General features: G+C 38.9%; 2 protein-coding genes and 1 non-coding gene across 3 annotated transcripts in view; 2 read left to right on the forward strand and 1 right to left on the reverse strand.

The window, feature by feature from the left end:
- Window positions 1–7851, forward strand: part of PPP6C (protein phosphatase 6 catalytic subunit) — a 30562-nt gene extending 22711 nt beyond the window's left edge. Inside the window, exons 4-7 of the mRNA XM_061200968.1 lie at window positions 343–484; window positions 3765–3844; window positions 4027–4236; window positions 5167–7851. Of these exons, the coding sequence (XP_061056951.1) occupies window positions 343–484; window positions 3765–3844; window positions 4027–4236; window positions 5167–5415 (681 nt within the window). The 3' untranslated portion in view covers window positions 5416–7851. The remainder of the gene's footprint in view (window positions 1–342; window positions 485–3764; window positions 3845–4026; window positions 4237–5166) is intronic.
- Window positions 3620–3691, reverse strand: TRNAK-UUU (transfer RNA lysine (anticodon UUU)). The gene has a single exon. It is a non-coding gene; the product is annotated as a tRNA-Lys (tRNA).
- A 3619-nt stretch (window positions 7852–11470) lies between the features above and the next one.
- The window catches only part of SCAI (suppressor of cancer cell invasion), a 127950-nt gene continuing 121779 nt past the window's right edge, over window positions 11471–17641 (forward strand). Inside the window, exons 1-2 of the mRNA XM_061200969.1 lie at window positions 11471–11600; window positions 12311–12355. Of these exons, the coding sequence (XP_061056952.1) occupies window positions 11548–11600; window positions 12311–12355 (98 nt within the window). The 5' untranslated portion in view covers window positions 11471–11547. The remainder of the gene's footprint in view (window positions 11601–12310; window positions 12356–17641) is intronic.

The following is a 17641-nucleotide window of genomic DNA, read 5'->3' on the forward strand; positions in this document are numbered from 1 at the left end:
TTTAAAGTTTTTTGATTCACACATGATCTTTTAGAAACATTTATTAACGTAGGTAACAGAGAATTGAAAAAATGGTGGTTTTGCAGGGAAAATCCTTGAGAGAATTGCACAGCAGGTTCCTGTAGGCTCCTGTAGCATAAGACTAGCACAAACATTTAGTAGGAACAGCTTATTTATTTCCATTTGAATTTTTTGTTAAAACCCAATTTCCAAATAATTCAATGTGTAACTCTTCATTTTTGTTATTTTGGGCTGTGTCTCTGAGTTTGTGCCCTTTGGTATAATTTTTTAAAAATACTGTTGCTATTGTATTGTTTGTAACTGTAAATTTTTACTTTACAGGGTGATTTTGTAGACAGAGGTTACTATAGTTTGGAGACCTTCACTTACCTTCTTGCACTAAAGGCTAAATGGCCTGATCGTATTACACTTTTGCGAGGAAATCATGAGAGTAGACAGATTACACAGGTGTATGGATTTTATGGTAAGACCTTCTATTTCTCTGATTCTGAATATTGATTTACCTTCCTCTTTGGGAAAGAAAGCCACACAAGTCATACATGTGCTTTTCATAGTAAAATTAGAAAATACAGATAATCTTTTTCCACTTTCTCACCTTTAACTCCTTTTCTTCCCTCAATCAGTTGAAAATCTGACTATTGATATGTAGAGAGAACCATTCTTTTTTTTTAATTGAAGTATAGTTGATTTACAATATTAGTTTCAGATGTACAACATAGTGATTCAATATTTTTACAGATTATACTCCTTTTAAAGTTATTATAAAATATTAGCTATATTCCCTGTGTTGTACAGTATATCCTTGTAGCTTATTATTTTATACATAGTAGTCTGAGAGAACCATTTTTAACTTTTTGGTGTATGTCTTTCTAGATCAGTGCCTCAAAGTGTAGTCCTCAGTTTATCTCACTGGAATCATTTGGGATGCTTGTTAAAAATGTAGATTGCTAGGCGCCACTTTTGGGGTGGGACCTTAGAATCTGCTGAAAGGGAATGTTTTGCACACTCAGTTTGAGAACCTAGTCTATATATATGTATGTGTGTGTGTGTTTATACATATGTGTGTGCACACACCCCAAGCTAAAATGGGATCATACTTGTTTTTTAATATTGTGACCAGCCTTTTCACTTCATTGATGTTATTTTATAGCTGCACTGTATTATACTGTATGGATGTACTGTAAATCTGTGTGCTTTCTCCAGAGAATACTAGGACCTCAGGTCATAACTAGAATGCAGCCATTAAAAGCAAAATAGCTACTTCTATAAAATTTTTATATGGTTGAAAGTTTTTCAAAATGAGGTTAGGAAGCTCTTTGAAGGAGGTAGATAGAACTGTAGAGATTATTATTATTATTATCTATCTATCTATCTATCTATTTTTGGCTGCATTGGGTCTTCGTTGCTGTGCGCGGGCTTTCTCTAGTTGCGGTGAGCGAGGGCTACTCTTCGTTGCCGTGCGCGGGCTTCTCATTGCAGTGGCTTCTCGTTGCGGAGCACAGGCTCTAGGCACGTGGGCTTCGGTAGTTGTGGCTTGCGGGCTCTAGAGCGCAGGCTCAGTAGTTGTGGCGCCCGGGCTTAGTTGTTCCGCAGCATGTGGGATCCTCCTGGACCAGGGCTCGAACCCATGTCCCCTGCATTGGCAGACGGATTCTTAACCACTGCGCCACCAGGGAAGCCCTGTTGAGATTATTAATAAGAATTTTCCTTGAGCACAATTAAGGCAGATATTGAGAGATTTGAAAATATTAATCTCATAACCCTTTAGTTTTTAGACTTTATATTTTGAATTATCTTCTGTCATTATAAAGATAAGCTGAACTCTCTTACTCCTGATTTTGTCAGCCGTTATCAATTATTAAATTGAGAAATTTTGACAACGTATTGTTATCTATTTATTTATTTATTTTTGGCTGCACCATGTGTCTTGTGGGATCTCAGTTCCCCGACCAGGGATTGAACCCGGGCCACAGCAGTGAAAGCCCCAAATCCTAACCACTAGGCCACCAGGGAACTTCCCGACAATTTATTGTTGATATAACTGTTAATGGGAATTGAAAAGTTAGATGGCTAATATTTATCTCCTTTCTACAAGTTACTTCAGATTTTCATTCACAAAATGCCAAATATCATTTGGAATAAAAAGTGTTTGATTCTTTTGCAAAATAATCAGTATTTTGGATTATACATTATGTGGTGTTAGCTCAGTGAAAGCAACTGGCTCCAACTGTGTAAGATTAATGTTACATATATAATTACACCCCAGAATTTGACCAACATTATCAGTGTAGGGCAAAAGAGATAAAAGGGGGAGAGGAAGGAGGACATTTTAATCAAGATGCCTTGACCGAAGAACATGACAACAGCACAACATCTAGTATTGAATTTTTTTCATCCCAAGCTATGCTCTAGTGTTCATCTATGGTTTTGTTTGATAAGAGCAAGCCCATCTGCTCCTCAGGAGGGAGACAGTTTTAGTCATCATGGAACTTAACATTGATTTTAAAGTAGTAAAAATGTCTATATATAGCTATTATATTGGGCCTTCCGTTCACACTGATAAACATATGGTTAGCAGTTATTATGAACCAAGTGCTTTGCTTACGTGTTAAGGTGAAAAATTTACAAGATTCCTACTGGTAAACTGAGCTCAATGTTAGAGCTGTCTCATGAGACGTTTACAATAAGGACCCTGCCTCACGTAGAGATATAATTTAGAAAATTATGAGGATTGACCATACCCCACAGTCTTATATCCTGTATCATTTTCAGCTGTACTTAGGGCAATTAGTGATACGTCCATTTTTTTTCGAAATTAAGGAAGAAGCCAAAGAGCAGAACTTCCATGGTATTAACTGAGAGAAGAGATAATGTACCCTATTAACTGTTGTAGACAGCAGAGATAATGTTCAGCTGAGAATATGTAAGAACTGATTGGCAGTTTTCCTTAGTGATGACTACAGGGGTACTTACTGGAACTCAAGTATGTAGTTGCACAATTTGCAGAAAATCTCAGAAGGGGCAACCTAGGCCTGAAAAATGTTGAAATGGGAATTATCCATGCTCTTCTAATTTGTTTGATTATCCTGCTAGAATAAGGTAGTCACCTTAAATACATTACTCTGTTTGATAGAATTGCCCAGTTTTTTTTTTTTTTTAAGTTTATTTATTTATTTATTTGGCCTGTGGGGCCCCACTTCCCCAACCAGGGAGGGAACCTGCTTCCTCAGCAGTGAAAGCTTGGAGTCCCAACCACTGGACCGCCAGGAAATTCCCTCTGGTATTAATAGTAAGACAAAAGCTTTTGCTTTGGGTTATGTGAAATTAATATTTAGCTCTTCTTGATTATAGCGTTTTGACTAATAATTTCAGCTGGTTCTTAGAGCCACTTCTGGAATGAAAAGCAGGACCACATTCTTAGCCTAGTTAGACACTAGTCTCCTTCTGGTTCTACATGGAGGACCTACTAGGGCTAACTATGTATCATAACTTGCCATCCTAGTTTGAGCAAATTTCTGTTGTCTTAGTATTAGTTGTATTCTTTACTTATTTTATTTATTTATTTTTTGGCCGCACCTCATGGCTTGCAGGATCTTAGTTCCCTGACCAGGGATTGAACCTGGGCCACGGCAGTAAAAGCGCTGAGTCCTAACCACTGGACCGCCAGGGAACTCCCCTGTATTCCTTAGTTTTATCAGCAGATTCAGAACTTCATTAATGAGAACTCTTTGTTTCTCTCATAGATGAGTGCCAAACCAAATACGGAAACGCTAATGCCTGGAGATACTGTACCAAAGTTTTTGACATGCTCACAGTAGCAGCTGTAAGTTTATGTAAATCTTTTTAAAAAAAAAGCTCAAGTGTTTTCCTGCCAGTAACACTTTGCATATTTTTATCTAATTGCCATTTCAATTATATTGATATCATTAGCGCTCACTGATGAATTTAGATATACGACTGAGTTTATTACTGTATGTTCAACTCTTTGTTTTCCTTTTTTGCTAGTTAATAGATGAGCAGATTTTGTGTGTTCATGGTGGTTTATCTCCTGATATCAAAACACTGGATCAAATTCGAACCATTGAACGGAATCAGGAAATTCCTCATAAAGGAGCATTTTGTGATCTGGTTTGGTCAGATCCTGAAGATGTGGATACTTGGGCAATCAGTCCCCGAGGAGCAGGTTGGCTTTTTGGTGCAAAGGTCACAAATGAGGTAAAGCCAGCATTTTTGGAAAAGTAGTTTGTTGGTTGCTAATGGACTACATAAAGACCTATGGTGGCTATAGATACCAAACTTCTAGTCTAGTTTACTCAAACTGTGGTGGCTATGGATATCAGATTTCTTGTCTAGTTTATCGTGTATGTCTTTCCTTAATGGTTAAATGAGATCACGTAATAAAAGCACCTCCTTTAGCATCCATTGGTACTATGCGTAAAATAAATGTTCCTTTTCTTTCAAACATTGCAATTAAGTAATGAGATAACAAGGGCAAGATAGGCAACTTTTTAATATATATATTTCTTTGTATATATATTTTAATTCAGATATAATTGACATATAACATTGTATTAGTTTTATGTATACAACATAATGATTTGACATATGTATTTATTGTGAATAAGCAACATTTTTGAGGTTAACTACTTTCAGTTAAAAATATATATACACACACACTTACACATACACACACACTGCAGGGTGAAGTAATCCAGCATAATGAAGTCAGAGAGCTAGATTTATCCTGTCTGAGCCTCTGGTTCCTGAAGTTGCAAGAGAAGGATAATAAATCTCTTTCAGAATTTTGTAAGAACCATACTAAAGCCTCAGTAAATGATAGATATTGATAGTAATATATTTATTATTAAACCATAAAAACTTTGTTTCATATCTGATAGCACTTACATAATGCTTTTCTTTCAGAAACTTCTAACTAATTATGTTACTATGATTTCTATAACTGAGGCCAAAGTGACTCTATAACTTATGGAAATTAGTGGGGATAAATGTAGAATGGATTCTATAATCATGAGAGCTTTAGTAATTACAGGATTTATACTTTATTTAAATGCTTATTTTCTTATATATGTAGGTTGATTTTTTTAAAATGTGCTGGATACTTAACAAAACCTTTCTAAATTGCAGTTTGTTCATATCAACAACTTAAAACTCATCTGCAGAGCACACCAACTAGTGCATGAAGGCTATAAGTTTATGTTTGATGAGAAGCTGGTAACAGTATGGTCTGCTCCTAATTACTGTTATCGTTGTGGAAATATTGCTTCGATCATGGTCTTCAAAGATGTAAATACAAGAGAACCAAAGTTATTCCGGGCAGTTCCAGATTCAGAACGTGTTATTCCTCCCAGGACAACGACGCCGTATTTCCTTTGAGGCCTTCGCCCATCCTGCTGACCCATTTTTCTGCCCTCTTACCCCGACTTTCGTGTATTACCCTCTACAATATACTTTTTATTGAGCACTTTGCTGCTGAAATGCTGCCTCTTGCCTTTTTTTTTTAATTTTAAATTATCTAAATTTATTGTTTGTTATGGTGTCTATAGCAATGTTTTTCTATCAGTTTTCTCCCCCATCCCACCCCCGCCTTGGACTCATTTGAGAAGACTTGAGAAATGTCTTAATACTCAAACTGCTGCATGTAGCTCTTGCTTATTTACTGGTCTAGGGGAAACAGGATGTTTCCTTTTTTAAAAAAGCCAATTGACAGAACAGACTACACTGAAATACTCCTTTTGTATTATTCAGTCTTTTGTTTTAGTTCGGTAAGTTTTAAGAAATTTCAGCAGCAAAGTTGTTATTCAGTGGGCACGATGGACTGCAAATGCCTCGAGTTATGTATACCTGTCCCAGCTGTAAACTTCATTGTCCTTTGTTGGATGATATTTTAAATGGATATAAAATAAATTGGTCTAAAGGGCTGCCCTCCTTGTTGTGTTTTTAAATTTTAGTTTAAAAACTGCTACAGCTTATGACTTTGTACATTAAGATAATTGTATTGATCTTTTTTCAGATTCCTTGTATTTTTTAATAAAGTAATCTTAAATAAAACCCAGATAGGTTAAAGTGTTAGAAATTTTAAACAGTGTACATTGTTAGCTTAAAGTTATTCTTTTTTTCTTTTTTCCTAATCAGAGTTCTTGACCCTTTGGTTATTAAGTTTAAAACTTCAACTGAAATTCCATACTATATATTTAAAAAAAAAATCACTAAACTGTGCCTAAAGAAATAACTGCCATATTAATGTTTTGGTTTATATCCTCTCTAGTAATAGAAAAACATTTAATACTTGTAATGCTGATGTGTTCATTTGATACCAGTTGAGTAGAATGTGATCAATCCAGTTTACAGTCTATCATGAGTATCATTAAGTAAAATATATGTACTTTTCAATAGGGATCATTCTTACTGTAACACTTGACCTTAACTTTTAGAAAGTGTTCATTTTTTAACTGCAACTGGAAAGGTTGAAAAGTCAGGACTCTTGTACTTGTGAACTGTAATCTGAAGCAGATTTTTAAAAGTGTAGAAAAAACCAAATTGTCCTTTTTTGTAAAGGTCTGTGATACTATGTTTCGGCTTTGTGTAAGTAATTTGAATATCCAAAGGGTTGTGATGATCAGTTCTTGATATGCAACTGTCCATTAATAAGGACAAGTGTTCCAATGTCTCTTATGACTATGGTCATAAATGATGCTGGAATTAACCATATTATGAAATAGTTGGTATCCCTTTACTACTATAATTAATTTTTGTCATTCCAGGAAATCTTTGTGAAGCCAGCCAATTAATAAAGCACTTTAGCATCTGTTCAGGTAGTTTTGAAAACCAACTGTCCCCCTTCAGGATAAGAACTTCCAGGTTACCTAAAAATGCAATAAAAATCTTTATAGTCTAAGCTTCTTGGCACATAATTTTTCATCAGGCCTTTTCTTTTATTAAGCGAGCACAATACTGTTTTGATTTTTTCCCCCAACCACACAGCTCCTCGTGTAGTTTTTAATTGTATAGCTGTAAGAAAGAAGTGGCTAAGACGTTTGCTGCACGCACTTGAACTGTTGGGTCAGTAGCTTTGTTTTACTGCCCTGACCCCAGTGTAATTCAGGGGGAAAGGTATTTTTATCTTACAGGGATATGTAGCTATGTATTTTACTAATTGTGAAACACTGGAAATTAATGATGCAGACAACTTGGTGTGGTCTTTGAACAGCTTTCTACAGTATTTTTTTTCTGTTACCATAAATTGTATTTAAGTGCTTTCTCTCTTCTGCTTTTAAGTTGTACCAATAAAATTGGTAACCCTCAGCCCTTCCTTCCCATTTGACACTCCTTAGCTTAGATTGATGTAGTTGTTTTAGTTACCTGTGTAATGTGACTTTTATTTTTAAGTCATGGTGTACTGCATTTGTTTGTCACTAGTTGGGCATGTGCCAATAATATTCTGTCCATTCCTTAATTGCCATCTCTGTTTTGCCTAATTTTTTTCTCTTCAACTGAATAATGGCTTTTTGCATGAAAAAAAAGTTTTTACTGTTAGACATGTAAAGGGAAGAGAGAGTGAATGTATTGGACTCTGTAAGCCTAAAAGGAATATTTGGATCCCTCTGATAAATAAGGGCTATGTACTATATAGAGTAATCATGTGGTGGAAAATACTTGCAAGTCATAGATTTGTAGGCAGGAGGCTCTGTTATTCCCTGTATCTAGGCTGAATGTAAAATCCCTTATGTTGTATTAATGGGGGTAATAACCATTTTTATTTGCCTATGATATACTTGGTTTCTAATAAAATGTCCTAGGCTCTAGTGAGAACTGTCTACTTTTAATTGCCAATTACTTCCCTTTCCTCATTTTCCTGATATGCTCTTGGCTAGCTTTTCCTAGGTTAAAGCTTTTTCCTGAAAAAAATCTCACCACTCTAAATGTGTTCATTTGGGTGTGACCCTAAAAAGCCTGGATCAAGAGCACATCTTTAATATGCAACCTGCATCAGCTCCTACTCTGTCCGGATGCCTAGAACTGTTGGAAGATTTTGATGTCTTAAACCCTGTGTTTCACTTTTGAAATAAGGTTTTGAAATATTGTTCTTTGCATTAAGGTTTGTGTGTTTTTGCTTTGTAAGCCCAGCACCAGGTTTTGGAAAATGCCTGTACTGTGAAAACAAATCCGAACTCTTTCTGAGCCTCTTTCATTGTCAGAAACAGAATTGCTTTCCATCACCCTCCAAAAAATTTGTGTATCTGGAGTCGAAGAGATTTAACAGCAAGAATCCAGATTTTTAAATGTACTTGTTTTCTAAATGCTAATGTTTGTAAAGCACCTTCAGTTCTTTGGATGAAAGGTGCTATATTCTCTCAGTGTAAATTAATAAAAAGATTATAGGAAGTTTGTCAAAAAATTTTATCTAATGCAGTCTGTCCCAACAAGAAGTTAGCATTTTATATAACACAATTTAAAAATTAAAAAATGCTTATTCCTTCACTTAGTTGCTTGACTAGTAAACAGAAGTGAAACTTTTCTTGTTCTGCATTTGACTCTTCAGTGTTCCAGTTCTTTAAAGGCAATATTCATTGTTACGTCCTGGATCCAGTGCCCAGAACCCAGCTTCATGAGATCATCACAACTCTTTCAATTGTGTATTTAAACTGTGCAGTCATGCTGATGAAATATACAGTAGTAAAACACCAAAAAGAAGCATTTGGAAAGTCCTCTAGCATGAAACCAAACACAGTAGATGCTTGGAGAAGGACCTTATTCCCCTCTTACTAGTTTTCTATTTCCTTGTTAATCACTTGGTGAATATGTGCCTTTCTTACCCTCATGATGGTAAGCTTATGCTGGCTTGGATCATTCAAATGTTTTCTTAATTCAAAAATGCATGAAATTTATGAATTTTGTGTGTGTGTGTCAACAAAAATAATTATTATGTAAGTATATTCCACTCAGTCCCTGGGCAGCCACTGTTCTCAGCACTTTGCTTTTTTATATAAATGGGAATGGGTTATAAAAGACTGTATGGAGGCAATGGAATAGTGGAAAGAATATAGGCTTTGGGATCAATCTAGGTAAAAACCCCAGCTCTGCCAGGCAGTAATAGCAGCTAACCTGTATTGAGCACACTTAGCTAAATGCTGTACATGCCCTATTTTGTGTCACCCCTACTATGGCTCAATGACTGTATTACCTTTTTTTTTTTTCTTCAGACAAGAAAACACACTTAGAGATGATAGGTAACTTGCCCAAGGCTGCACAAGAGAGCTGGAATGTGAACCCATTTAGGGCATCCTAGAGTAGTACATCTTAAGCAATATTGGTTATTGTAGCTTTGTGACCCTGAGCAAGTTGGGTTTTCTGAATCTTAAAATTCTGTGTCTAAAATAAGAATGCCATACAGGGTTGATCTCAGGATTAAAAATAGCACATATAAAATACCCAGTCCCTGGCCCAAAGCTGCCATTTATTGAGGGCCCACTTACATATCATTTGCCCAAATTCAGAGTAGTTGGGAAGAATAACCCAAGGCAATATATAATTGCTGATATAGTGTAGTTTATGTAAGTACAACAAATTTGGAGAAGGAAATGTTTGAGGTAAGATGGAGTAATTGGGGAAGGCTTAAAAGAGGAAGTGTGAATTAAATGTATACTAGAATGATGGGCCATGTATTTCATATAGTAAAAGCACAGAAGCAGGGATTACTAGAACTTGGACATGATATGAAGGTAAACTTGAGGGTACTCCTTGGGAAGGCGTAAGAAATGAATAGCTGCAGTTCTGTTGACAATACCATGTATCAGAGGCGTTGGCCAATTGTGAAAGACCTTGAAAACCAAGCAGATGATTTTAATTCATATTTTAAGAAACATAATGAGTGACATTCAAGATTAGTCTCCTAGTAAGTTGATCCTCCCCACCAGGACTCCTCCTACCACATCTCCCCTAGTCTTCTCTGACAAATGATTCTGAGGTTCTCTCTCTTTTCTGGCTTGGTGATTATAAGGGTGGATATTGTTTGTTGGTATTGAGGGGATTTATGGTTCTGTTATCTTGGGATTATGTAAAATATTAATTTGGGGAGCCAACAGATGTTCAACTTTTTTTTTTTTCCTTGTCAATGCCATTTTAAAGGTCCCATTACAGTTTACCATCATCATTTTATAGAAGGAAAGATGTAAAAAGAGCCATCTCAGAATAAAGGACAGCCCTTTACACCAAATAAATTCGGCTTTATGAAAAACTATAGTCTCGTCTTTACGATTTGTGAAGATCAGTAAGAGATTTGTCCCCAAACTTATGGTGTGTATAACTCTGAGCTGTCATATTATTGATGCATAAAAGCGTATTCTGATAAAACAGAAGTAGCTTAAGAGAAAGTTTTATGCCTCCTCCCAGCTCCAAATAGATGCCGAGGATCTACCAAACAAAAACTACACAGGATTGCAGAAAGACTGAAGGGGATTCCACCTTAGAGGAAGAATTTTGTTAATATGTTAATGAGTTATGTCTTATTTTCAAGGACGGCCTTGTTAAAGTAGAAGAGAAAAGGTAACTGATTTATAATGCTTATGTGCTGGTAGTCTTGCATGCTTAGGTCTGTCAACAACACTAAAAATGCAAGGAAATTTATTTTAAAATTGATTAGCTGGAGTAGAAGTCACAAGCATCTGCAGTATCACAGGACGGTTAGCAACACATTCAGGGGTCAGTTCCATTTAGGCATTTGAGAACCGAGCACATTGCTTTTGGTTACGGCATCAATTCTGTTTGCAGGGTTGATTTTCCTTTCTTGGTAATTTATTTTTAAAATCTCTTGCTTTCTTGGAAGCCTGCACCCAAGCTTGTGATCTCTTCTGCAGAGGATTGAGCATCTAAACCACACTTTATATTGATAGATTCTTACAGTTTTCTTGCCGGATCCTCTGTGAAGTGTTATCTGTGAGCTCTAACCATTTCAGCATGATGTAGTCAGGGACCGGATATGAGGTGGTTCAAAATGAAGCTCATTTTGGAGACTTACCTCACTGTCGCACCTGCCAGAGGAGTTTGGAAGATTGCAGCGCTTAGCTGTTGCTCCTGGCGTGGTGCAGTGTTGAGGGGCGCCAGCAGGTGTGTGGGATGCAGGACTCAGAGCCAGAAGAACCTGCCCGCCGCAGGTGTCTGGCGCCGGAGATGCAGTTTTTACTTTCGACCGCACGGTGGCGCTTAGATCTCCCCGGCAGTGTTAGCAGTCTCTAAGGCACCTCCGCCGCCACCTGCAGTCTCAACCAAACTCTAGGTGGCGGGATGTGACGGCCCGAGCGTCCAATCGGCCGCCAGGCTTTCGGCCACACTACGGCTCTAGCCAATGGGAGCCGAGGAGAGGCGCGGAGAAGGCGGGCCCTGCAGCAAGCCTGGCAGAGGCGCGAGGCCCTCCGCCCGCCTCTCCGCCTACTCCAGCCTCCGCCGCCTCAGCTTCCCGAGCGAGCCCTACGGCCGCCGGAGCAGCTCCCGCGGCGGAGCAGGAGCCGGATGGTCAGAGGAGCCCGGCAGCCCCAGCAGCCGCGGAGTCGCCTGGCCCCCAGGTGGGGCGGGGGCTGAATGGAGGTCGGGGTTGGGGATGGGGCGCGGGAGCGGGCCCAGGGCAGCAGCTTGGGGCCGTGAAGCATTCGGGACGCCGAGGCTGGAGGGGCGGTCGGGCTGCGGGGAATTCGGGGGGCGCCAAGGGGCGGCGGAGCGGGCTGGGCGGCGGTCGCATCCTCCAGACCGGATGAGAGGGGCGTGTGAGGGAAGGGGCGCCGAGCGGTGAGACTGGGGGCGCTGGGCCGGGAGGGGCAGGGCGCGCGCGCCCGGTGGAGGGGCCGTGGAATGCGGGGGGCGCGGGGCCTGGAGGGGCGGGGCTCGGAGGGGCAGTGCCCGGGGCGGGAGGGGGTGGGCACTGGAAAGGGGAAGCCGGAGGGGCTTGCGGGGGTGGTGAAGCAGACAATGAGTAGTTGGCGTTGGGTGGTTTTGGGGAGCTGGGCTGTGACGAATAGGAGCTGAGGATGGAGTGAGAGACCAGGAGGCAGAGCAGGGTTTGGGCTAAGCAGACATTAGGGGAACGGTGAGTCCCAGGATCGCTTGGTCTTGGTATTTAGGGGAAACAGAACATAAGGCATTTGGAAGGTCAGGTATGGGCTTAGACAGCCTGTAGTTCTAGAGGGTGGTGCGTTGAGTTCTTGACTGGCACACTAGGGCCCGCAGATGTGATCTTGTATGTTACTTTTAGTTACCATTTTATTTGTTTGGTCTGCAGACTGACTGGCACAGTGGAGAAACCACCTCGAAAACGGAAAAGCAGGTAAGGCAAAATGCCTTCCCAATTTTGCTTCGTGTTTTTTTCCATTTTCTTGGCTGCACCTGTACTACACTGCATAATTATACACTGTCAGTAGATGAAGTTTTTTACTTAGCTCCTTTGTTAATGAATATAACTATCTGCAAGCTCTGTCTTCTAGGACTTCAAAGTACTGCCTGTACTTTTTTTTTTTTTTTGGTATCTAAGATTATGTGGGAAAGAGATGTGGATAATTGAGAAAGCCTAGTTTTTTATGTTAGCCGTAATTTCAACTTCTTCACCAGCTCTGTTTAAAAAGCTAATGTTTATTGAACATCTACTGTGTGCCAGGTACCATGTGCAAGTGCTTATTTGTATTATCTTCTGTAATCCTTGAAACACCCCAAGGAAGTGTGTACAGTTATCGCTGTTTTAACACAAGAGAGAACTGAGGCACAAGAGAGGCTGAGCATTTATCTAAGATCACACATCTCATAAATGATAGAACCAGGATTTGAATCCCAGCAGTCTGGCTCCAGAGCTGAAGCTCTTAACCATTATATTATAATGCCTCTAATAAATATACAATTGAAAATAGGTTTTCTTTTTTTTTTAAAAATTAATTAATTAATTTATTTTTGGCTATGTTGGGTCTCCGTTGCTGTGCGTGGGCTTTCTCTCATTGTGGCGAGCAGGGGCTACTCTTCGTTGCGGTGCGCGGGCTTCTCATTGCGGTGGCTTCTCTTGTTGCGGAGCACGGGCTCTAGGCGGGCGGGCTTCAGTAGTTGTGGCACGCGGGCTCAGTAGTTGTGGCTCGCAGGCTCTAGAGTGCAGGCTCAGTAGTTGTGGCGCACGGGCTTTGTTGCTCCGCGGCGTGTGGGATCTTCCTGGACCAGGGTTGCAACCCGTGTCCCCTGCATTGGCAGGCGGATTCTTAACCACTGCGCCACCAGGGAAGTCCCGAAAATAGGTTTTCTTACTGCTTTTTCTGTTTTCATTGTACGTAGAGTCTAATAAGCAGTTGAACTATAGGAAGATAGAAACAAAGGGCTTAGGTAGTCTGCAGCAAGTGCATTGTTCCTTGAGTAATGAAGACCATGCATCCATTCCACAAGCATTTCTGAGCACATTCCATGTGTCAGGTACTACATAGCAATTCTGTGTAGTCATTCGAAGATTCCTTTTTCATGGATGTAGGCATTGGCCTAGAGAAAGTAAGTTACGGTAGTGAGGATGTGACCAGTAGGACCACTGTAATAGTTAATACTTGATAAGTTATCGATGTTAACACACAGTAAACCTTAACAGTAGGTAGATGTGAAATGCTGATTGTGGAAGGTGCCAACAGCCAAAGTTCCTTTGTCACTCTTTAGGCCTGTATGGGCCAATGTGGTACCCATATATGGCTGTGGAACACTCAAAATGTGGCTCTCATGACTGAGGAACTGGATTTTTAATAAATATTGTTAATTGTAATTAATTTAAATTTTAAAACCGATATTTAATTACTGGAAAATGTTTATGTCTGGAACAACTTGGGTATGTGAATTTGCTTTTTCATCTGTAAATTATGAAATCTAAATACAGATCAAATTTTTCCAATGAAAATTTAATGTCCAAAGTGAGGCATATATCTAAGTATTAAAAAACACACCAAATTTCAGATTAGTACAAAAAGTGCATGGCAAATTTCTCATTACTAATTTTTATGTCAATTACTTCATAAAATAATATTTTAGATATATTGGATTAAATAAAAGTATTACTCAAATTATTTTCAGTTTTTTTTTTTGACTTTTTCTAACATAACTATTGGGAAAGTAAAAATTACATACATGGCTTGCATTATATTTTCTTTTTGATAGCCCTTGTTTAACTTTCATTACCCCACTGCCAGACTCTTGGAGTAGCCTCCTGACTGGGTTCCCTACCTTGAATCTGTAATTCATTCACATACTGTGCAAGTTGATCTTGTAATTCTCAAGCTTAAGATCCTTATGTGGTTCCCTTTGTTTATTGAACATAATTCAGACTTTTTAGCGTAATCATAAAAAGACACTGCCCTCTATTATGATAAACCATAATGGAAAAGAATATTAAAAAAAGAATGTATATGTATGTTTAACTGAGTCACTTTGCTGTATAGCAGAAATTAACACAAAATTGTAAATCAACTATACTTCAATTAAGAAAAAAAAAAAAAGAGACTGCCTTTATTTCACTTCTATCTTTCCAGCCACAGTTGAGTACTGTGGCCATGTACTCAATAGCGGCCAAATTCTCAATAATGGATCTACTAAACTTCCAGTAATTAAATGACTTAACTTTCTGGTGAATGCTTCACAATGAACTAATTGCTGAATGTAACTCTGTGTCCTGTTTGCTATTCCCAGAACTTATGTTTGGGTTTTTGCACGTGATTTCTCTTCCTCTCTGGAATACTTTCTCCCCGTTCCTTGGCAAGCTCCCCACCTTTAAGACTTCCCTCAAACATCACATCTTCCGTGCAGACTTTCAACCCTCTCCTTCACCTTCCTCTTCTCTGCTTTGTTTGTTCCTATGATAGCCTGTAGATACACCTAGGTGTAATGGTTTGAGCTGAATTTGAATCTTAGCTCTGTCAGATACAAGTTGTGAGATCATATGCAAGTTAGTAAACCTCTCTGAGCCCCGCTTCTTCATCTGTATAACGGAAATAATAACAGTTCAACCCTTATAGGGTTGTAAAATGCTTAGTATAGTGTCTGGCACGTAGAAAGTATACAGTAAATTTTAGGTTAAAAAGCACCTATTAAATACCTTTTATTTCCCACTTCTTTTCAAAATATATACAGTATGAAGGATTAAAAATAAAGATATTAAGGCAAAAAGCATGAGAGAATAGTAATAAAATTAAATCAGTGGCAAAATTAGGATATAGACTAGAAGGTACTGCACAGTTACCAAAGGTAGGTTCCATATTTGGCTCTGAGTTTCCTAGAACAAAAGCTAAGAAGAAAATAAAGCTCAGCTTGCACGTTCATGGTGTCTGTAAAATCAAGCACATGTTTAAGAGAGGCACACTTTTTTTGACTTTTAGAGAAAAATTTCTCTCACTGGTTTTCATAATGGGGACACTGTGGTTTTGTGGGGGGAAAAAAAACCCAATGACAAATATAGTAGGAAGTTTTTTGTTGTTGTTGTTGTTTTTTAAGATTGCTTCTTATAATGCTTCTCAATCCAGGTTGAGGTAATACCAGTGAACATCCTCCGAAGAGCCAGAGCAACTGGATTTAGGTATACTGCTCACCGATGGTTTGGCTTGGTTCAGAGATAAGGAGGAATGAGTAAGCTGCAGGGACTCTGCTTATCCTCAGCGCCTAGAATGGTGCCTGGCACTTAGAGAACGTTTGATTGAATTATCGAATGAATAATTTGTTCCATGAATATTATTTCTGTAATCAAGTTTTGGTAAGCATCAGGCACCAATGAGGGCACACATTCCGCATGTCTGAGGTCAGATCCTGATTGAGTCAGCATTTTGACTTGAATGGACAGCCAGCATACATCTCTAAAGAGATCCTGTGGGCAAGACCAAGATTTTCTTCAGAAAGCAGGTCTGGGATTGCTCTAAAAATAGAAAAAATAATGGCCAGGTAAGCTCTAAAGGTGGATTATAGAGAGAAGATGTAATGGTTGTAGCCAGAAATTATTTATAGCTGTTTTTATGAGTTGTATACTGTGACCATAAAATTCTCAACATCAAATGATACAACTTCCTGGTGAACACTGCATGGTGAATTAATTGCTGAATGTAGCCTTAGGTATCCCTTTGAGTTGGCCTGCTGTGTAGAGTTGTTGACTGTTACACTGTATATCCTATTCCATTTTAGGAAACAGTTGCCAAAAATGTGATTTTTATTTTAGGATCGTTGCTATTAAGTCATTCTTTTTGATAGACATTAGTTTAGTGGCTGAGTTATCTTTTGAGAACATTCCTAGTGGACCAAATTATAAGACAGTTTAAGAAAAACTAAGATAATTTGAATAAGCACCGCATGGCCCACGGTTACCAGTTCTTTGTGTCTTCCCTCCACCCCCACCACTAAACATTTGTTTCCCTTCCTTGGTTCTTCTTTGAGCCCCTAGTACTGAGGGGGTGCTCAGTAAAAACATCTGAACTAACAAGTGCATTGGTGGTAAGAGGGAGGTAGTGTGGGATGGGGCTTTGGTGGTCCAAAATAATGTGATGCTATTTAATGCCCCTGACAAACTGTACTAGACTGAGAGGAATTTTAAGATTAGGAAACTTGATCTCTATGTGGTTTTGGAAAATTCTGAAGGCTTCAATATGTTTGTTAATAAAGTTTGGGTAATTAGTTAGAGAATCCTTTCAGATCCTATTAGGAGCAAGACCCATTTGTTTGGGATTCATGTCCTAATAGGATTCATGTTGATTAAAGCTTTATTGTATGATTTGTGTGGGGTGTGTGTGTGTATGTATGTAATTTGTTTGAATTACAGTTGAATTAAAAACAACCTTCAAATGCTTTCTAGTTCTGGGTACTAGGGATATAGACATGAATGAGATACGGCCCCTGCTGGGGAAAAGCTCGCACGTTAGTGGGGAAGACAGACACAAAAATAAGGTGGTGTAATTGACTTTGTATGTATACAAAGAGTTTATAGTAATTCTTTGTACTGGTAGTGAGGGCAGTTTCTACAGACATTTCATCTAGGGTCTGAAGGTTTAGAAGGTGAATTTTGGCAGTCGTGTGACTGTTGAAATGGTAGAGAGTAGAGCTGGGATGTAGACTGACAAATGATGAAGTCTTAGGTGAGGTGAATTCAGGACCAGTGTCAGGTGTGGGAAGAAAGATGTTTTAAAATGCTTGGGCTGTGGTGTCAGTTTAGAAATTACGCAGTAGTTCTCAACAAGGGACGATTTTCCCTCCCAGGGGGCATTTGGCAATGTCTGGAGACATTTTTGGTTGTTACAACTTGGGGCATCTATTGGGTAGAGTCCAGGAATGCTGCTGAACACCTATAGCAGACAGGACAACCTCCTAACCGAAGAATTGTCCTGCTCAAATTGTCAGTGATGCTGAGGTTGAGAAATCCTGAGTTAGAGTTTGAATCCTAGCTCTTCCTAATACTAGCTTTGGGCTCTTGGACAGAGTTTGAATCCTAGCTCTTCCTAACACTAGCTTTGGGCTCTTGGACAAAGTATTTGCCAGATGCAGGTAATGATAGTACCTACCTTGTAGAATTATTACTCTCCTCTCATAGCGTATAAACTGCCTGAGTACAGAGATTTTTGTCTGTTTTCCT

This window comes from Eubalaena glacialis, chromosome 9 (genome assembly GCF_028564815.1).
Source record: "Eubalaena glacialis isolate mEubGla1 chromosome 9, mEubGla1.1.hap2.+ XY, whole genome shotgun sequence".
In the NCBI taxonomy this organism is placed as follows: Eukaryota; Metazoa; Chordata; class Mammalia; order Artiodactyla; family Balaenidae; genus Eubalaena; species Eubalaena glacialis.